This window comes from Euleptes europaea, chromosome 8 (genome assembly GCF_029931775.1).
Source record: "Euleptes europaea isolate rEulEur1 chromosome 8, rEulEur1.hap1, whole genome shotgun sequence".
Taxonomy (NCBI): Eukaryota; Metazoa; Chordata; class Lepidosauria; order Squamata; family Sphaerodactylidae; genus Euleptes; species Euleptes europaea.
Window position 1 is genome coordinate 47,415,717 of NC_079319.1, and position 22,874 is coordinate 47,438,590.

General features: G+C 41.4%; 1 protein-coding gene across 1 annotated transcript in view; it reads left to right on the top strand.

Annotated features, from left to right (window-relative positions):
* The window catches only part of CCDC178 (coiled-coil domain containing 178), a 158,328-nt gene that overhangs the window by 85,022 nt on the left and 50,432 nt on the right, over positions 1–22,874 (top strand). Inside the window, exon 16 of the mRNA XM_056854741.1 lies at positions 17,122–17,271. Coding sequence (XP_056710719.1) covers positions 17,122–17,271 — 150 coding nt within the window. The remainder of the gene's footprint in view (positions 1–17,121; positions 17,272–22,874) is intronic.

A 22,874-nucleotide genomic window follows, 5' to 3' on the forward strand; every position in this document is an offset into this window, starting at 1 on the left:
GTTCCCATACCATAGCAGTCAGTGCCATCCAAAATACAACCTGACTTCCAGTGATCTTCATAATAGTGTGTTCTTTTGTGGAAATTTCCAGGGCAGTGGCTTGCGTGGATCGTTAAACGTTGAGAGTTGACTCACATTGCATGGGAGATGGCCATTATAATTATTGACTCCTTGCATGTTTTGCGTTCTTAAGTGCATGATACATGCTTTGGTCTTACGAATAGTTTTAAGGGAAGACAAAGCTGTTAGAAGCATTTACAATGTGTGTGTGTGGGGGGGAAAGTAGCTGCGCTAGGTGATGGGTTTTTAAAATGCTTTTTGAAATTACAAAATCAAAAAGCATATTTTGTTCTTTCCAGTAGAAATAAAACCCTATTGTACAAAAATAAGACAGTATCATACAGATAAATAGAGATAGTACCTGAAACTAGAAGATTGTGCCTGAAACTATAAGTGAAACAGTTTATTTGAACACAAATATGTACAGGGCTTCCTGCCCTGAAAAACCTCCAGACAAAGACAACATTCAACAATAGCCATACAGATTAGCTTTGGATTACACACATTAACAGATCACTTCAGGATACAATGGTTCCATATTAACATACCATACCCTCATTAGCACATTATCTTGATACTTACAGGACAATACTTTTGCAGGACAATACTCAGCTCAAACCCAACCCCTTTCTGACTATATATTACTCTTCCTACACCCTTGACACTGAGAGACACTGTCCTTCAGTGTTACTACTCTGAAGATGCCTGCCACAGTTGCTGGCGAAATGTCAGGAAAGAAAATACCAAGACCACGGTCACACAGCCCGGATAACCTACAAGAACCAATTTATTGTCGAAGGCTTTCACGGTCAGAGTTCATTGGTTCTTGTAGGTTATCCGGGCTGTGTAACCGTGGTCTTGGAATTTTCTTTCCTGACGTTTCGCCAGCAACTGTGGCAGGCATCTTCAGAGTAGTAACACTGAAGGACAGTGTCTCTCAGTGTCAAGGGTGTAGAAAGAGTAATATATAGTCAGAAAGGGGTTGGGTTTGAGCTGAGTATTGTCCTGCAAAAGTATTGTCCTGTAAGTATCAAGATAATGTGCTAATGAGGGTATGGTATGTTAATATGGAACCATTGTATCCTGAAGTGATCTGTTAATGTGTGTAATCCAAACCTAATCTGTATGGCTATTGTTGAATGTTGTCTTTGTCTGGAGGTTTTTCAGACAAAGACAACATTCAACAATAGCCATACAGATTAGGTTTGGATTACACACATTAACAGATCACTTCAGGATACAATGGTTCCATATTAACATACCATACCCTCATTAGCACATTATCTTGATACTTACAGGACAATACTTTTGCAGGACAATACTCAGCTCAAACCCAACCCCTTTCTGACTATATATTACTCTTTCTACACCCTTGACACTGAGAGACACTGTCCTTCAGTGTTACTACTCTGAAGATGCCTGCCACAGTTGCTGGCGAAACGTCAGGAAAGAAAATTCCAAGACCACGGTTACACAGCCCGGATAACCTACAAGAACCAAAGAACCAATTTATTTCCACCTTTCTACCTTATAGGAACTTAAGGCAGCTTACAATGTAAATAATAATTAAATATAATAAAATACATAAAAAACACTATTTAAACCAATAATTTAAAACTGCCAGTAGGTAGAAGAAGTAATTGAATGCTGCCATGAATAAAATTGTCTTCAACTGCCTCCTAAAGATAAGACAGTGAGGAGGACAGGTGCATCACCCTGGGGAGGGGGTTGTTCCATAATCATGGGGCTGCCACTGAAAAGGCCCTCTTTTATGCACTCATCAGATGTGCTTCTTTGGTCAATGGGATAGTATAAGGGCCTCTCCTTGTGATATTAGTTCCCAGGTAGGAACATATGGGAGAAGTCAGTCCTTCAGATACTCTGGTCCCAAGCCATATAAGGTTTCCCTTCCCAGGCTCAACATCCAAATCTCTGAGAATTTCCCAACCTGGGCTTGGAAACCCTATTAATGCCATATATGGTGAGTAAAGGTGAAAATGAAAGGGTCAAAGAGACAAAATATTGAGTGTGAGTGCATTAGGTATCTGTAGAAGCAGCATATAAATGTTTTAAATAATTAGACTAGAACACAGACATGTTTAGTGATTTGTTATTGTTATGTGGATTCTCTGACCCATGGTTTATTGTTAATGATTGATGATTAAAGGCAAATCTGAAAAAATAACACTTGGCATGCTTTGTGGCCTGGATTGTTGGGGTTGACTCTTTCATGGGTTGAATTTAGCCTTCCTTTTGTCACATCAGAGGCTAGCAATGCAATCCTATGCATATTTACTTAGAAATAAGGTTAATTGTATTCAGTGGGACTATAGCACATTCCTGAGGGGGGGGAATGAAGCTCCATAGAAGCCTGTATTATCCACATTATCAAGTCCATATTATCAAAGTCACTGGATAAAAAAAATAAAGCAAATAGTTGGCCTGTCCTTTTAATTCAAGTAATGTTAAACTAGTCATCCAGTGAAGGGGAGGGCAGAAGCAGGCTGGCCATTAAATTCACTGGAAAATTTCCCAGTGGATCGCTGCCTTGGAAGGGAACTATGCCAGTGCACCTACCGCATCTCCGGCTAGGCAGCCCCAGAGCCTGACCATAGGGCACCTCTCAGCAATGTCCAATCTCTGTTCAAGAGGCAAGCCACAATGGAGAACCTCCCCCTTCTGGGGAGAGATCAGAATGCCCACTCTCTGAGCTTAGAGATGGTACTCTGACACCCCCCCCCAAGCGGGGAAACCTTCTTTGCCGCACCCAACCTCCATGCAAGACGCTGGCCACAGAGTTGGATCAGAATTGGATGCTGATACTTCCCCAAGAGTGGGGAAAATTTCACTGCTGTGCCCAGCCTGGTTTTTGAATCTCCTGCAAGACATGCAGCCATAGTTGTAAGGGCTGAGCACCACCCCTGTCTTGCCCTTGCAGCAGATATCTTTCACCAGAGACAGAATGCTCTATCTAATCCTGATGGGATTCCTTCACTAAAACGTGTAGTTTTTAAACATCTCCAATCCTAAACACACTTACCTAGGAATAAGCCCAACAGAAATAGTAGGACTTGCTTCTGAGAAGACATGCATAGGATTGCAATGTAAGCCTCTTCAGGAGTCCCATATTGGGCTGAGAAGTGGATTACAAAGGGGAAGGAGATTAGTGATGGTTTTCTCTCCCCATTTTCACTTCCCTACCCAGCCCTGAGGGGAAGAAGGTTAACATTCCCTGCAGCAAGTACAAAGAGTTTTTACAACACCATTCCCCACAGCTGCTGTCTTGCTGTGGGGAACCTGAGTTCTCTTTAAAAACACAAACATGTCGTTTGGCCCTCAGGATCCCCAAGCTACTTGTTGATTTCCTCTGACCTGGAAAAGCTTTAAAGGCTTCTAGGTCAGACTGAGACTTTGCCTTACCATCAAGCAGTCTGGACAGTGCCAGCCTAACTCCTGGCTCTGTGGACCTGTTCTATTGCCTGCTTCTCTGCCTGACTGAGGGATTTTCCCTCAACTCTCTATCCCTGCTGCCTGCTTCTCCGTCTGCTCCCCTCTCTGAAGGTGCTTAGGGCCCAACATCTGCCAGAGATGGAGCCAGGAATGAGAGAGAGAAAGCAAGAGCCAATCAGAGATCTGACTGCCTGGATGCTGGTCATGAGGATAATGCCAAGGACCAGAAGATTGAACGCACCCTGAAAGTAACAAACAGGGAGTCAAGAAATGGGGGGTCCACTAGGGGACTGATTAGAATGGTCTGCCCGTGGAGACTGATGGGCTGTTCTTTGGGGATTCCTGTTGGCTGCTGCTGCCAGTCAGTACAAAGTACAGGGATAGGTAGACTCTCAGTATATGGAAGTATACCAAGATATATTATTTATATGTACTTGATCCAAATAACACAAATTGCTTCCGGGGTGGTGGTGGAAGGGAGTACAATGGTTAAAGGGGAAGTTGTTTTATTTTACAGAATAATTTTGCAATATTAGCTGGTCATATATTAAAGTATGCTCTATCTCTTCTGTTTGGCAAGACACTTTTTGACTGGGGCAGAGGTCTATGAAAATGGACAGATTATTAATTTAATTGTAAACTTAAGATGCAGGAACATAAAACGGTGTTTCATAAGGCTAGACCTCCCACCAAGGACAGTTTTTCTGGACAACCACAGTTTCACCTTGCAGCTTTAGCAAGTCATAGTGAGAAGGATGCTACCAAAAATGCATGATCTAGTCAGTTAAAGGAGAAAAATGAAGTGAATCCTGAATTGCACAAGAAATAGTATGTCATATTGATAGAGTGTTCTGTTGTGCACAGATCTATCAGACTGATCTAAAGGTACAGACTCAAAATCATTTAAAGAATATGTAAAGGAAATTAGTTACCCTTAGACTTCTTAGCCACCCTATCACCATCATAATTGACACCAAAGACCAAGCCTTTGTCCTCTCAGGAACTAATGATTAGTTGTGATTCATTTGCAAACTGTTTGCAGATAAATTCTCTTGAATGTGCTTGGATTTACATGCTGGCTATAATATGGCCATGACAACAGAAATCTCAATACACACCACCTAGTCCATTTATGGATCATTTTGATCTAGTTACCATGATGTGGATGCCAATAGGATTCTTGGATCTGTGAAAGGCACTGCTTGTACCCTGGAATCTTGTCTGTACTAGTTTCTGAAATAATCTGTGAGTCCCTGATGTTCATTATAAATCAATCACTGGCTTAGAGCACCTTTCCTTGGTCTCTGAAACAGGCAGTCATCTGTCCACTACTTTAAAAGCCTTTGCTAGAGTAGAATGATATGGCCAATTATTGTTCAGTCTCTAATTTGCCCTTCCTGGGCAAGATGATAAAAAGGGTGGTAGTAGGAAAAACTCCAGGTGTTCCTGGATCATTCATCTGCCCTCAGACTCCTTTTAGTTTGATTTTAGGCTAGGCTACGGGATGGATATGGCACCAGTGGACTTTGTCAATGACCTCTGTGTAAATGTAGACAAAGGCAGTGCCTCTTTCTTGTTCTTACTAGATTCATCAGCAGCCTTTGATCCTGTGGACCATGCCATCTTGTTGAAACATTTGGAAGTAGAAGTAGGAAGTAAAGGATGTGTATTTTACATTGGTCTGCTCTTAAAGACAACTCAGAAATGCCAGTTGGTACACAATACCACAGCCAGGTTACTATTGGGTACTAGGCAGAGCATGGATGTTACACCCATTCTACAGACACTCCATTGGTTATTGATCAGTTATCAGGTTCATTTCAAGTTTCTATACCTACAAAGCTAAGATTTCTGAAGATGCCACACTGCCTGTTTCTGCACATTCTCTCTAGTAGCTCACACCGTATGGAATGGCCTCCCAGAAGAACTCAGAAAGGCCCCATCCTACTACGATTTTAAAGAATGTGCAAAACAGAAATGCTCAGGAGGGTGTTTTATAAAGGAATTAGAACTGTAGTATTGAGGGAGAGGATCATAATTTATTGTAGTGTTTCGTGTATGTATCACCTTCCTTTTACTGAAGGGTAAGATGGGGATTTTAACCTGGGTCTCTCAAACCCTCCTCTGAAGTATTGTCAAAGGCTTTCACAGTCAGAGTTCATTGGTTCTTGTAGGTTATCCGGGCTGTGTAACCGTGGTCTTGGAATTTTCTTTCCTGACGTTTCGCCAGCAACTGTGGCAGACTATATATTACTCTTCCTACACCCTTGACACTGAGAGACACTGTCCTCCTCTGAAGCTTTAACTGCTACACCACACTGACTTCCATAGGGTGGCTGCTGTTGAACAGTAGCAAGCAACTAGGCCTAATTGAGTCATGCAAATCAGGTTGTGTCAAGTCACCCAGAGGTTGCTTCCAGGCCTAGGGTTGCCAACCTTCAGGTGGGACCTGGAGAGCCCCAAGAATTACAGCTGATCTCCAGACAACTGAGATCTAGCCCCCTGAAGAAAATGGGCTGGTTTTGGAGGGTGGGCTCTACAGAACTGAGGCCTGTCCCCTTCCCAAACCCTGCCCTCCTAGGCTTCATCACAAAATCTCCAGGAATTTCCCAACCTGGAGCTGGCAACCCTAGCCAAACCTGAACACAATGAGCCCTCCCTCAAAGGTCAAAACAGGCCAGGAAAGGGCTCTGCTCTCCCCACCTGCCTTTTTACTCACAGAAACCCATCCTGGAATACTGTGGTTGCCTAGCAACAGCCAGTGAGGGAATTCGTTGCTTAAAGCTACAGGCTTTCCATTTTTCATTTTGGTTTTTTTTAACCCCTAATGTGAATGTGTGTGTATGTTTTTTAAGATTTTACATTTTCCTGCAAACTTGGGCCCTCTTCAGGTTTGTAGAAAGATCTGTCTTGCCCTTTTACAACTCCAGTCACCGGATTTTAAGTATCCTCAGATGTGGCCAACTTGGCAATTAGTATATAGATAACTGAGGAGTGGCAAGATTGTGTTTTTTCACTCTTTCATTGTATGTTTATGTGAGAAGTGAGGATTATCCAAGGAACATTAATACAGAAGAAGAAAGTTAGCAGAAAGATGTGGTCTTGTATATGCAATATAGAAAGATAGCACACTAGATATGGAATCACTGGTGGATGCATATATTTCTTCCTCACTTTGACATATGCTTACCGTAATTATTATTTTTTTCTTGTTTAACTGTAAAGCACATTAGTCTTGTTTAATTTTCTGCTCAAGGAACTTTAAGGAGAAAAAGCAAATTCAGTGTTAATCTTTCACATACATAGTTGTAATGGTTTGCAGCAACTCCATTATAGTGATAATGTTGATCACCTGCTATTCAATATGGGAACATTAATAAGCTGTATTTGGAAAAGGCACAAAATAAAAATAAAATTCAGGGTTGCACCTTGATTACACATACATCTTAATTGAGAGAGCTGAAAAGTCATTTTTGTCTATCCTGACATGCAAACATAGAGAGAGGGATAGTTTGTAAGAGTGTATGTGTGTGTTGGGGGGTAGGTCAGAGAAAGAGATGAAGGATGTGTAAATCCTTACTTAGAAGACCACTGGGTGTCAGCCATGTCCATGGCTACTGAGTAGTTCACGCAAGCAAAATGTCTTGTCAGTGAAATAAAGCCTATAATTTTGATGAGTCAGAAATTCTGTCAGCAAGGTTGCTTCCTGAGTTGCTTTTCTTAACTAGAAAATGCTTACAAACATAAAGGAGTGTGTGAGAGTTACGTTAAAGTATGTTCTAATTAATTAGTTAATATTTTATATTACTTTGAAAAATGAAAAACATGAAGTTGGCAGTTCTTTGGTTTTTAACAGGCCTTGAAATTCCAGTTGATAGGTATTCAGAAAAGATGGTTAATTATTGGTTAAAAGTATTAGTTAAAATTAGAAGATGTATTTTTGAACCTATTGAGCTGCCGTTCTCAGATTATAATTACTGCTGTTATTAATAAATGTTATAATCAATTGAGGTGCTGATTTAATCAGTAAGGCAGTAGAGGTATCTATACCATGGTTCTAGTAACTATTGCCTGGACCAGTTCTGTGTGATTTCCTCAAGTGATGCAGACTAGATTCTGGGGGAATGTGAAGGCCTCTTCTTGTAAGCACTTTCACACATGCTGAATAAGGCACTTTCAATGCACTTTAGCTAATGTGTGCAAATACATTTTGTCCTTTGACATAGTAAAATCCAGTTGCAGAGTGCATTGAATGTGGATTGAAAGTGCATTATTCAGCATGTGCGAAATCACCACCTAGACTTGTGTCCTTAGCTTGTAAAGTCCTGCTGGGAGGTACTGGTTCTTTTAGTTCAGAGGACTGTCAATGCATATGTGATAGAAGGATTTTGTTTTGTTTTTTGCAAAACCCATTACTGAAGAAGGCATCTTAGATAAGCATGTCATAGCCAGTTATGGACATGACTTGAACCTTCCCCTTTTGGAAAAGTTATGGAATGGTTACTGGCAAAACAACTCCAGAATACTTGGAGAAGACATCCTTTTCACTCTGGTTTGAGGCCTGTGTTCAGATAACTTTAGTGAAGCTTGTGGATGATCTCTGTCTTCAGATGGGTAAAGGGAATGTGTCTCCATTGTTGTCATTAGAACTGTCAGCAGTCTTTGATGCGGTAGAGCATGCTATTCTGCTGAGGTAGCTGGAATGTGGGGTGGATCTGGGCAGATCAGTGTTGAGATAGCTCCAGTCTTTTTTAATCAGATCAATCACAAAAGATTGCAATGGGAGATACTGAATCATCCATTTAGGAGCTTACATGGGGTTGCCACATGATTCTGTGTTATCTTCCATGTTGTTTAGAGCCTCTTGATGAGATCATCCAAAAATTTGGAGTAGGTTGTCATCAATACACTGATCATATTCAACAATATATTACTCTGAATAAGTCACTATCTATGATTGTCTCTGGCCTGGCCTAGTGTCTAAATGCAGTTGTCAGGTATCTGAGGGAGAAGAAGCTGAAGCTGAATCCAGATAAGACAGAGGTGATGTTGGCTGGGTCACTGCATTAACTGGGATTTTTCTTCATCCCTTCTTTGATGGTATACAATTTTTGCTGAGAGTCTCTCTTAAGGGGTTGAGAATCTTGCAGCATCCTGGTCTCCTGCTGGAGAAACAGATGTCCATGGCAGGGGAAAATGCTTTTTTCTAGCTACATTTAGTTAGGAAATTGGTTCCCGATGTCTTCACGCCTGTTTCGCCATGCTGATCCATGCTTCAGTAACCTTGAGCATAGATTACTGTAACACTCTCTGCATGAGGCTGCCCTTGAAGATGATCTGGAATTGCAACTGGTGCAAAAACCTGGTGACCTGTTTATTAGAGGCTGGCCAGTAATACCACATTCCTCCTGTTCAAAGTTTCCAGGTCAATTCAAAATGTTGGTACTCACCTTTAAAGACCTTTGTGGCCTGTGGCCTACAGTCCTGAAGGGCTACCTTTCATGTTCCTATGTGACAGTTTTTTTCTTCCCAACAAGGTCTATTTTCTATTGTCTATTGTCAGCTTGAGCGCAGGCAAAGCTAGTATTCTGCTAGTGGGATGTAAGGTATTTTTTATCTGAGTTCATTTGTGTTATTTCTTGATGTTGGGTGATCTGCTTATACAATTTGTAACAAATGCCTAATAAAGGTTTTTTTATTTGATAGGTTTTCAGTATGATTTAAACATTTTACATTTTATATCTGTTATTAAAGTTTATTGTTTTATTCTGTTGTTTTTATATTGTTACTTGTTTTGGGTCTTGAGATCCTCAGAGTAGAGGTGGGTATATAATTTTGCTTTTAAATAATGCCTCTTTACACATTACAAAGTCCTCATGTTTGTAAGGAAGAGGTGGTGAAGTTTGCTGACTGATTTTTTTCTTGTTAAAGGGGCTCATGAGTGCTCCCGTGCCTATAGAAGAGATCACGCAGCACTCAAAGAAATAATTTTAAAAAATATTAAAGATCACAGAATTGCATGAGGATGGAGTTTTTTTCTCACCATCTGTGATATCATGGCTATTATCCAGTATGATATGTAGCAGTGACATTCACATTTCAGCCATCAATCAAAATAGCTGTGAGCCTGTGTGGTGTAGTGGTTAAGAGCGGTGGTTTGGAGCAGTGGACTCTAATCTGGAGAATCAGGTTTGATTCCCCACTCCTCCACGTGAGCAGTGGACGCTAATCTGGTGAACTAGGTTGGTTTCCCCACTCCTACACATGAAGCCAGCTGGGTGACCTTGGGCTAGTCACAGTTCTCTCAGAACTCTCTCAGCACCTGTTGTGGGGAGGAGAAGGGAAGGTGATTATAAGCCAGTTTGATTCTTCATTAAGTGGTAGAGAAAGTCAGCATATAAAAATCAAGGAGAGTCCCTTGAAGCTACGCTGCAAATTTGGTGACTCTACCTCCAAAAATGCCCCCCCCCCCGGGATAATTTTAAAAGCACTTACTTTTGTTAGCCAAATTGCTCAGTTATAATTAATTAACTATGAGGTGTGGATATTAGCTTAAATAACTGGCAACAGGCATAACTATCAGGATCATAACTGATGTTTACGGGGAGTGCGTTAACCGTGACCCTTAAATAAAGACGATGAGACAATGATTTTGTTTAAGGCTTTTACTGACTTATATGTGCATTTAAACCCATTATCACACAAATAGCATGCAAGATTCTAAGATGAAAAGAGATTAAAATAGTAGCAAGATGCCAAAGTGGAAGGAGCCCCAGAAGATGCGTAATACTTGCCTGTCCTGAAGATAGGTCCTCTGATTTCGAGTGAAGAAGTAAGGGAGAGTGGGATGGGGAATCCTGTGGCTTGACCAGCAAGGCAAGGGGGGCATTGGGCTGCGCAAGACCCAAACCAAAGGAGGCAGAGGGAGACGGAGGGAACAAGAAGGATAGGTGCTAATAGCATGCTGTTCTCCTTGATATATCCTTTGGAGGGGGGGCGGAATATTCCAGTGGTTCCCAGTATCTTTAACAATAGGTTGATGGCTCCTAATGGCCAGTTTCGGGGGGGCGGGCAAAGGGGCAATTTAGGAAATCTATTCATTGCTTGGCACATTCCTGGAGTTCCAGGATCCTCCGTTGCAACAAAGGAATGCTCTCATGGCACTTAGGTGCGATCTGGATGCTTTGTCTTTCCCAGGAGGTTCCGCACATTCGGAGGGGGGGTGGAAACTGTGTACGTGCTTGAGTGACTGTATCATCATGGAGGCTAGCTGGTCTCTTGAAAAGCCAGCCACAGGAGGAAAATGGATTCCCTTCGGCTCCCTGTGTCGTCGACCTTGGCCAGGGGAGCCTTCTGTCAGGCAGCGCATGTGGGCTTCTTCCCGGGGCTGCCTTTTAATGTGTTGTTAGGTGAGGGGACGGACAAGGTGTATTGATCCCCTGTGACACGGTCCATAGCTGGGATGTGCACTTTTCATAGTCTGAAATGGCCGCTTCCTCTCCAAAGAATTGTGGGAAAACTCAGTTTCCCATGAATGCTTGCAATGGGCCTACATTCATGGAAAACTGCGTTTTCCCATGACTCTTGGGTATGGATGCAGCCATTACAGACTGTGAAAAGTAAGTACTTTAAAAGTTCTCCCAGGGGTGGGGCATTTTCTGAGGTAGAGTCACCAAATTTGCAGCTTAGATTCAAGGGACTCTCCTTGAATTAACCCAAAGTTTGGTAAAATTTGGGACAGGGGGTCCAATTTTATGGGATCCTGAAGGCGTCGCCCCCTCCTAGAGATGCATTGTAAACTTGACAATGCTTATTTATGGAGGAGTGGGGGTGACCCCTTCTGGACCCCATAAAATTTGGCCCCCGTACCCAATCTTCATCAAACTTTGGGGTTCGTGCAAGGAGAGTCCCTTAAAGCTGCCCTGTAAATTTGGGAACACTACCTTCAAAAATGCCTCCCCAAGAGCTCATTTTTAAAATTCCCATAGGGAAAAGCCTGGGGAAAGCCAAAGCTGAAAAAAGCCGAATACCTATTTGGCTGATTCAGTGATTGGCTATCCGGCTTCGGCTTTATTCCCAGTTTTAATATTCGGCTTTAATTAAATGTGAAAGAAGCCGAAAAGGCCTTTTTAGGGTTTATTTTCAGTTCAGATTTATCGATATGCACAACCCTGCATACCTGTTGCTCATGTAAAAAAGCCCAGTGAGGGCACTCTTTGTTTCAACTTATATAAAGTTGTACAGTTACTTAGGTTCTTTGCAGTCCTTCATACTAGACCTTGAATAATCTGTTCTTTGCCAGCCATCTTTTAAGTTTCCAGCCATATTTCATTGTATCTGAACTCTGATTATTTGCATGTTTCAGTTGCCATTTCTTTTATGAACCTTCAGCACATTGTTCATGAAATCTTCATTTACCCTGCTTGTTTGCAATTAAAATGTTGACCTTTACTCTTTGCAAATAATTACCATTTTCATAGTATTCCTCATATCCGCTCATTTGCTACGATTGCGATTACTGTAGAAATGTTAATTACTTGCAAGTGTTAAATGTCACCATTATAATGGAAACCCTGTACGTCCCTCAGTCAAGGTACAATCATGAAAAAACATGTTGTGCTGTATATTATTCCTGAAGTGAGACCATTCCCCTTTACCTGTTATTTTGTTACATTGTTTATTGCAATATCTTGTTTTCACTGAGATGGTAAACTGAGGGCTGGGTTCTGCAACTTCAAACGGCAGATGACCAAATGCTTCTCTATACAAAACATTCCTTCCAATGAAGAGGTAGGGAGAAGAGTTCCAGCTTGCCCTTGCCACTAAAATACTAGCCGTGTCATAATCTATTTCATGGGAAAACATTTCAGCATGTGAACCCCCAACTGCAGTCAGAAGTGATACAGCCTAGAAACAGGTTTTATCACCTGCATAAATAAGGCCAAAGTATCCGTATTCCTATTTATCTCAAAGATTCCTTACTTAAAAAAAATGAAAGCTGAAAATTCAGAGAACCTGTTACATGAACGCATGAAGCTGCCTTATACTGAATCAGACCCTCGGTCCATCAAAGTCAGTATTGTCTACTCAGACCGGCAGCGGCTTTCCACAGTCTCAGGCAAAAGGTCTTTCACATCACCTACCTGCCTAGTCCCTTTAACTGGAGAAGCCGGGTATTGAACCTGGGACCTTCTGCATGCCAAGCAGATGCTCTACAACTGAGCCACAGCCCCTCCCCTACATATATTGTTACAACATTATATCAGTGCAACCATACTCAACTGCTGATTTTTAAATGAAAAAGCCCCAGTGGCTCAGGTGAGGAGAGACAACTAATGCTAGGTGACTGGAGCAGGGAAACCTGCTCTGTTGCTGCTGCACTGTATTGGCAGCTGCATCAACAATGGGGAAGCCACGCAAGCCTGCATCCACCACTCAGGCAAACATCCATGTGCTGGAATAATGGCCAGACTTTCTGAATGGTATTAGTTAATAGTAACTATATTCACAAATGAGAAATGGCTCAGGTTTTGATTGACTAATATCCAAATGCACATCTTTATTCTGATCTCGTTGCCGCTGCTGTCATGAGTGCCCAGCCAGCCCCAGCCATGCTGGAGCACCTGCTGCTCTGGTGAGCACCCAGCTGGCCCCTGCCACTCTGGAGCAGCTACCACCATGGTGAACCTGCTCATCCCCCTTTCTCCCTCTGTTGGGGAGGGGAACTGGGAACGAGCTGGGGGCCCCTGCTTGAAGAGTGTTAGTGTCTGTGTAATAATCTGCCTGTTTAAAAATATGCAGGTTGAGCCAGCTATTGTGCTGTAGACCACTCCAAGCTGTGGCTGGAGAAAAAACTTTTAAATTTCAGCAACATTGGTTGTGTTGTTATGTCATTGCAGGCAACCCAGTAAGTGACATAAGTAGCTCCAGGAATCACTGGAAACTCTATAGTAAAACTATAGTATTTCCAGCAATTCCTAGAGCTACCGTATGTCACTTCTGGGTTTTCCTTAGAAGTGACATAACAACACAGCCCACATTACCCCCTAGGGTTGCCAGGTTCCCCCTCCTCCCAGTCACCAGCCGGGGGTGGGGAGTTAGGGGTGCCAAATTCTTGTTGGGAAACTCCTGGAGATTTGGGGATTGAGCCTAGGGAGGACAGGGATCTCAGTGGGGTAGAATGCCATAGAGTCCACCCTCCAAAGCATTCATTTTCTCCAGGGGAACTGATCTTTGTAGTATGGACATGAGCTGTAATTCTGGAGGATCCCCAGGTCCCACCTGGAGGCTGGCAGCCATATCATCCTCATGTCCTCACCCCTTAACTCTCCCACCAATTGCCAGATATGGTCTGGCAGCCCTAGATTCTCAGCAAGATCAGACCATTATCCCAAAATCTAGAACTCAAACTTCTGTGTTTCCAGCTCCCCTGATACTAGATCTAAACAAATTAGCTCCAGTTACCTCTAAAAAAGGTAAAGGTCCCCTGTGCAAGCACCGAGTCATTCCTGACCCATGGGGTGACGTCACATCCCGACGTTTTCTAGGCAGACTTTGTTTGCGGGGTGGTTTGCCAGTGCCTTCCCCAGTCATCTTCCCTTTACCCCCAGCAAGCTGGGTACTCATTTCACTGACCTCGGAAGGATGGAAGGCTGAGTCAACCTTGAGCCGGCTACCTGAAACCAACTTCCGTTGGGATCGAACTCAGGTCGTGAGCAGAGCTTTTGACTGCAGTACTGCAGCTTAACACTCTGCGCCACGGGGCCCTCCAGTTACCTCTAACTCTACAGAAATTTAGGAAAGTTCTAACGTGGGTTTAGATAAAGAGAAACCTTAACACTAATTAGGGAGGTGTATATTGTTTATCATAGGTTACTAGACTATACAAAAAAGGTATCTCTTTTTTGGCTGAACTGATTTAACAGTATTATTTCTGAAAAGGGGGGGCATTCTCCGTTAAGGTTACCAGCTCCAGGTATTGGAAAATACCTGGAGATTTGGGGGATGGAGCCTGAGGAGGACTGGGTTTGGAGAGGGAAGGGACTTCAGTGGGGTATAATGCCATACAGTCTGCCTTCCAAAATGGCCATTTTCTCCAGGTGAACTGATCTGTGTTGCTTGGAGATCAGTTGTAATCCCAGGAGATCTCCAGCCACCGCTTGGAGGTTAGCAATCCTATTCTCCATATGAAAACTAAGATCCCATTTCAGAAAAGGTTAGTAGGACTTTAGAAAGTCAAATCTTCTGAAACTTTAGAATTTTAATTCCAGAATTCTCAGAGATATTGTGTCATTGGGAATAACGTTCTCAGCAGATAGATGTATTGCATTCTTGGAATTAAAATTCTAAACTAGGCAGGGAGATGTAATTTATTATGTCATGGATCAGCCTTCAGGAAAGGAGCTAACAAATTATCCTGCTCCTTGTAAGGCGTGCCAATTTGCCTCTGGAACCACTGCAATTATCTATTTCCTGATGTGTATATTAGGGTCAAAATATATACTCACGTAGCCACTCATACGTTACTGCAGATCCTTTCAGACATCTAATAGCCACACTGTTGATTGGTGGTCCTGGATGGTTTGGATTCTTGTTCATGTCGGAAATATCCATAAAGATCAGTGAGGACCTGATGACTATTGTGATGTGCACCTATATCAAATGCAAGCTTGGACACCACTTGCTGAAGAAGGGCATTTCTATTTATTGACTTCATTTATACACTGCCTTTCTCCCCAACAGAGAGCCAAAACAACATACATCATACATCATTCTCCTCTCCTCCTCTTTATTCTCACAACAACCTTGTATAGGGTTGCAGGTCTCCTACTATGACGCTGACAACCCCTGCATGCAACTGTCACTCTGTCAACTAGTGGGAGAAAAATGAAGAAAATAATTGCCATCAGTGCAATGGCATTACTTTACTTCTGAGGTGTTGCCTATTGGCTAACAGAGGACAATCTAGAAGTGACATCATGCCTCTCTAGAAACATCTTACCATAGAGTTTCCAGCGATTCCTAGAGAGTTGAGGTGTTACTTCTGGGTTTTTCCTCAAAGTGACATAACACCATTGTGCTGATGTTACACCCATGTCCCTGACACACACACCCCAGACTCTTACCAGTTGCCAGTTGGTAACCCTACCTGTGAGTTAGATAAGGCTGAGAATGTATGACTGGCCCAAGGTTACCCAGCAAGCCTCCATGGCAGAGTAGGGATTTGAACTTGGGTCTCCCAGATCCTAGACACTTCAGCCACTATACCACACTGGCTTTATATGTAACTGTGGTAGTTTCTTCACAGGATATATATTTCTTAATCAGAAAGGAAACATGAATATTGAGTCATGCAAACTTCTTCATGTTGGTATTGTACTTACTGCCACCCTATTATTATTTAGGCATAGGAAGTAGCACACTATGTCATAGAATACATACAAGGCATACATCCTGCATCAGGCCTTGTCAAATTGTCTGTGACTTAAGAAACAGTCCCAAAATTTATGAGCCGGTCTCATTTTTCAGCCTTCACAGTTTTGTATTTCAATGACCATATTTTCTAATTATTGCCACCACAAAACCTAATCCTAACCTATTCAGACTTTCTTGTTATTGTATTAAAGCTATGACAAAAGAGTTGTAGTGCAGGGGAGAGCAGACTTAATTTTTTTAAAGAGGTTTTGGAGCTACCATTCACAAACAGGAAGCTCAGTGGGTAAAGCCGGTCACAAAATGGCAGTTTGTACAAAAATTATAGTGTTTCATATCAGGTCAGCAGTACTCAAGTGGAGAAACCTTTTCTCTGCCTTTTCCCAAGGCAAATCACCACCACCATTGTTTGTTTGTGTGTATGTGTGTGTTTGTGTGTGTGTTTATTTCCACGTGCAAAAGAGGAAGAAGACAAGTGGAGGATGAGTGTGCTAATTCTGTCATTTCTCCATAGACCAAAGGTGTGTGCCTGTGTGTGCATTAAAGAGAAAAAGAAGAAAAGCTTTTGTGGTAATTTTTAAAGGGCAGGATAAGAAAGCAGCATTGGAGGAGGGAAAGAGGTACTTTTAAGTGATTGGAGTGTGAGTGGTATCTCCAAAGTGACCTTCTCTCTCCCCCCACCCTGGTTGTACTGTTTAATTAAATACGGGGTAAGTCTGGCTGTCATCAATAACAAGCTAACATCTAACCCTAATCGAACTTCCTCCCAGTTTCTCATAATTTCGTCACTGCTTTAAAAAGCTCCATTTACTTGAAAATTGGAGTCAGTATAGAAAACAAGTGGTTATGAAATGAATTAGTCTACCACCATGGAATGTTGTGAAGTTAAGATATAATCAAAAAATGACACGAATTTCATTTACATGCATTTTTATGTCATACAACAAAACATTTTCTGATGTCAAATGATAAATAAGGCTTGTATTTCTGAGAATTATTGATAAAATAACTGCTGAAAATACTAGGTGCCGCAAAGTAATTTCTAGGTTCTGTGGCACCCTGGCATTTGGGATTTTTCAAGTCCTATAATAAAGGTCACACAGGTAGTACATACTGTTTAGGAAATAAAGTCATGGCTTAAAAAAAATTATCACACTTACCAGAAATATTTCTTTATAGATTAATCTGGACATTGAATTGGAAGAAAACCTGCGTTTAGCTCAAGAATATCAGATGCTCCAGATATGCTATCTAAATAACAAGGACAAGCTTATGGACCTTTGTAACAATAAAGTCAGGGCTGATGCAGCATTAAAAGATAAACAGCAGGTAAAGTAGCATATATGATCAATTGCCTGAATATTTACGTCTTAAAATGTATTTAGTAATTATACTACTTATTGTTCAATCCTGAAAGGAGGGCCAAAACTCGATAGGAGCTGGCATGACCCCACGCCAGTGTCCATGCCACTTTACCACGGTGCAAAGTGACATGGATGCTGGTGCAGGGGCAAACATGTTGGCGCCGGGGAGCCATGGAGCTGCGCCGGCCTCCACCCCGATCGCTGCCATGCTGGCAGGGAAATCCCAGAAGGGAAAGCCCGTGCTGGCGGGGGGGGGGGGCATTTCCAGGGGTAGAGCTGAAGTTAGTCAGCTTCCACACCCCTTTCGCCCCCTTGCACTGCGGCACTCCAAAAATACGTGGCGTACCCTCGCTAAGCCCTATGGGGGATTTTCAGCTATTTATTATTTTATTTTATTTTTACATTCCTTTTGTATCTGGGAAGCCTCTGTGGAGGTGGCACACCTGCACTGTTCACAGCTGCTCCCTAACTGCCCCCTCCAGGAATGGGCTGTAAATTTACTAAGAAATCAACCATGAAATGCATGGATAACTTGAATTTTTTTTATATATTCTCTTTATTGCATGAGCACGTGCATGTTCCTTTTTTTCTTTCACAAAACTACTGTTATTTTTCATTATTCTCAGTCTTATATGAGTTTTATTTCTTTATTATATTCACTATTTTTTTCCAATGAGAAACATTTTTCCAGGTGTAACCCCCTCCCTCCATTTCAGATGAAATTCTCAGAGAAGAAATTCCCCCCTCACCCAAATGATGCTCCCTGTCATATTTCACACAACAGGAAAAATTATCCTTGTTTTATAGGAAATCATTTTATCTATATGTTAGGTGAAGGCAGATGTTTGACAAGCTAAGAAAACAATAAATGCAAATTATATGTAATAGTTTAGGGCTCCTTGTGTCCATTCGCCCATCCATTCATATCTAAAGTGGGGTTATTGCTTTTGTTTTTACACAAAAGGCATTATGGAGCTAAACTGTCCTGCACTTTACCTTGCGGGTGTTTTATTTATGAATGGGAGGTTATCTGCCTTTTTCCATCCTGGGACTAACAGCAGCTAGGAGGGGCACTTTCTTGCGAGAGGGGAAAGTATAGACTTCATGCAACTGCTTTTAAGAAACAGTAAGGACTACAACAGTAAGCTATAACACTAATCTCTTTGCATTTCTTCTGGTTTGGCCCTTGTGTGAATGTTACTTATTGCAAAGCAGTTACATTAAAACAGCATTGCAGACACTACCTGGTATTTATGAGTGTGAAAGCGAGGGCTCCAGGCAGCTTACCTGGAGCCCCTTTTGCTGGGCTGGGAGGAGAGGGCACCAGGAGGAAACTGGAGTGGCGTGCGAGCTGTTGGAGGCGGCTGGGGAAAAAGTCGCTCTTCACCCAGCCGCACAGCTGAGAGGTGGCAGAACTGCCACCCAATGGGAGAGTCCCGGGTAGGCTCAAACAAGCCTATCAGGAGGCTGGGAGGGGGGAGGAAGGAGGAGGAGGTCGGACGCTGAGGGAGAGTTTTCCCTCAGGTCCGTCCTCTGGGAATAAAAAAGGTGCTGCTGTGACCAAAGCGGCAGTAAAACAATCACAAGATAGAACTGCAGAAGAAAAGTGTTGTGTGATGGAAGGATGAAGCTCCCTCTGCTGTTTACCACTTCGCCACTATAACTTAGGTCTTACACACACACGTTTTGCACTGTGACCCAGCTTCACACTCCCAGGTCTCATGTCAAACATAGTCCTCAATCTAGTAACATGTGGGTTACAGAATGAATAGCTTTAAAAGGATCTGCTGGCTCTGATTACTCTGCAGTATCTTCATCATTTTTTAAAAAAAATTGCTTTATGAACTTGGGGTTTCAAAACAGTCTTGTGATGCAACTGGAGGAAAATGACATAAAAATCATAGAAAATGTCAGAAAATTACATTGTAGAAGTATATGTACATATGTTCCAAAAAGAATTTCCTAGATCACAATTTCCTTTGATTTTTTAAAGGATTGCTGTTTGTAATGCACCTAGGATGCTAAGGGCTGCCAAAGCTTTTAATAAGATTAAACTGCATGTGGATATCACTACTTCATAACTGTAAAAATCAATTAAAATTGATCAGCAAAGGAAGTAAATATGTAACAGGCCAACAATGTGAACATCATCTAAATAGGAGTTTTCCAAAATTATCCTTTATGTTTGCAAATCTATATATAGAAGATGATTTTATATATCATAAGTTGCTTAGTCTATCGTTCTGTGTCACTTAGTCATGTGACTGACTATAAGAAGTGCTTGGAATGATTAGTTTTGAAAAACTAACCTGGGAATTTAAGGAAATATCTGGATTTAAGTATGTCTTACTGATATTCATCAGAGGATATGTAATCAAAGAGAGCATAGTTCTGCAGGGATGTAAACTGGACAGTTAGCTGAGATACTATTTTGATAACGCAGCCCATTATAAATACAAACTCAGCACATAAAAATATTTGTACTAATTACAGTAGAACAAGAAAAGGTTGGTTATATACTGCTCCTATTAAAAGGTGTATTTTTCTTCAGATTTTTACTAATAAGTGACTTACAACTGCAACAGAAAATCAATTTTGTGGGAGTATCACTATAATGATTTTTGTAGTTGCTGTACTGCACATATACATCACAGTGACATGAATGTTCAGGAAGAAAATCACTCTCGTGTTCACCCTTTCCAAGTACACAGAGTTTTCTTCTTGAAAAAGAGATGGTCAGAATCAGCTTCTATTTTTATTTTGTAGAAGAAGAAATTCAAGATGAATTTTAGACTAGACAAACAGATTTCTCACAGTTTGTGCTCAGTTGTAGTACAAAACTGTTTTGTATTCTCAGTAAGTTGATATAAGATCAATCAGGTTCATTCATTGGTCATTATTGCGGCTTTGCACTGTGGAAATCAAAGCAAGAGCATTCTGTTTGTCATCCTCCATGATTCAGCCTCTGAGCAGAAGGGAGTTCTTGTTTTTCTAGATTGCTTTACTGCAGCAGTGCAGCTTTTGGCAGATTCTAGATTCACTTCACTGTTGGTCCCATTTTCATAACTGGTGCATGGCATGGCACAGAAGAAGCGGCCTCTTGCCTTCTTGCTCCAGTATAGAAATGGAGGAACAGGTTTATAGAGAGCAATTAACATGGTAACTTCATAATGGAAGAAAGTGGATGAAAATGAGGATGAGAGGAAGAAAGTTGTAGATCCAGTTGTGAACAAAGAATGAGACAGGGAGGAATGTAAGCCAGGAACCAAATGATAGTGGAGAAAAGATTACCAATCCAGTCTCGGTAGAAATTATTATATCAGTTCTGATCGCATTCTGGCACATACGTTATATGAATTTGGAAATATTTTGTTTGCTTTCTCCTTGCTAGTATTTTCAGAGTGGTGGACTTACTATTGCAGTAAAACATATGTAGGGTCAATTCGAGCTGAATAGTTATTAGAAACCATGATAACAAAAGTCATTACACTGCAGTTCAGTTTTGATAGTAAAATTTCTGCAACATTATCACAAATCCTCATGCATTAGTGCAATGATCCTTACTATAGTTTCATATTAGAATCAAAAGACTGTGCTGGCATGCTTGGTAGAAAAAAAAATCTTGCAAGTTGAGAGACCCATTCCAGCTTTTGCATTTTACACAGTTTTGTTCCTATTACACTTAACAATTCTCATTTAAATCTCCCATATTTAAATCATAGCCATTTTCAGTCAATTTCCCCGTTAACTAAAATTTGGTTGTACATAACAACACTGTGCTTTGTGTCTCCTTTGGGTGTGTTAATCACTGCTAAAGCTATGCTCCTATCATGTCTTGTCCAACCACTTAAGTGTTAATATATATCAACTAAAGGCTTATTTTAATGCTGGAAATATTCTTTCATGGATACTGATACTCAAGATTTTCACAGTTCCCTTCCGATAAAGAAATGTCCATATTAGTTGACTATTTTATTTATTTACTTTATTTATAGTCCACCTTTCTTGCTATGACTCAAAGCAAAAATTTAGCAATGCAATAGGAACATAATATATTACATTATAGAAATATAAGACATATAATAAGCATGGTAATAAGATTGGGTTACAAAGTTAGAAAACAATTCAATAAAAACAGTATGAGACCTGAAATGCAAAAACTGGATTACAAAAATTAGAAAGCAATGCAACAAAAACAAGAAATGAGTACAATAAACAGTGCCATATACTACGGCCCTATTCCCTGTATAAAAAATGTCCTCCTGAACAATTCCATTAACAATACAAGTGTTGGAGCCTTCCTGGCTTTAAGAAGGCAATTCGACAAAGTGGGAGCCACAACAGAGAATGCTCTGGTATGGGCAGCTGATCTTAGCCATTTGCAAGGTGGCACCTTCAGGAGACTTTGTTCAGATGACTGCTGCTGTTGCTTCTTTTAGAATTGCCAACTATTGGCTGGCAGTGGCTGGCAAATGGTAGGAGAGGGGGTGGCAGAGAGGGAAGGGGTAGCAGAGATGGTGGAATGACATCACATCACTTCCAGCATAAACCAGAAATAGGGTTGCCAGCTCTGGGTTGGGAAATATCTGGAGATTTTGGGGGTAGAACCTGAGGAGGGTAGAGTTTGGGGAGGGGAGGGACTTCAGTGGAGTATAATGCCATAGAGTCCACCTTCCAAAGCAGCCATTTTCTCCAGGTGAGAAACTGGAGATCAGTTGTAATAGCAGGAGATCTCCAGCCACTACCTGGAGGTTAATCCAAAAATACAGCACAGAAGCTCACATATTTTTGTTGTAGCCAAGTATATATTATAAGCAACCAAATAAACAATTCCCAACAATAAGCAATAAACTATACAACAAATTCCAACTATGATACAAATAACAAAAATCCATTCACTTCACATTAAATACGACCGCCAGCAAGGGCAGGTAAGTTTTGATCAACAGTCCATATGTTAACCGTTCCAACAGTTCCAATACTTTACAGACGTGATGAACACCGATGATGGTCTTGGATAAATCCCAAATTCAATTGGAAATTGTTGAGCAGGGCAAAGATCACAAGGACATGTTTTCCGGATTTTTAGACACATTTCATGTATATTTCATCAGCTTGTAAATCTTCCATTAATAGTCCTTTAAAGTCCTAGGCAGGTTTCCAACTGCTTTCCTGCTATTACACCTGATCTCTAGCCAATAGAGGTCAGTTCACCTAGAAAAATGGCCATTTTGGCAATTGCATCAAAGTTTCTCCCATCCCCTTCTCAGGCTCCTCCCCCAAAATCTCCAGATATTTCCCAACCTGGCAACCCTACCTACCACCCTGCTGAGTGGCATCAGGGACCCCAGATAGAGGCTGGTAGGTCTCCTGTGTAGCAGGAGATCTGGTAAACCTACGTCTTTAGATATGTGGGTCCTAGGCAATGAAGGGCTTTGTAGGTGATAGTCAATCAATTGAACCAGGGAACTAATTAGTAACCAATGAAGCAACTGCAGAACCAGTGTAAGAAATGCAAGATATACTATAAAAGCCACCAAATTGAAATAAAAATGTACATTAGTCAAC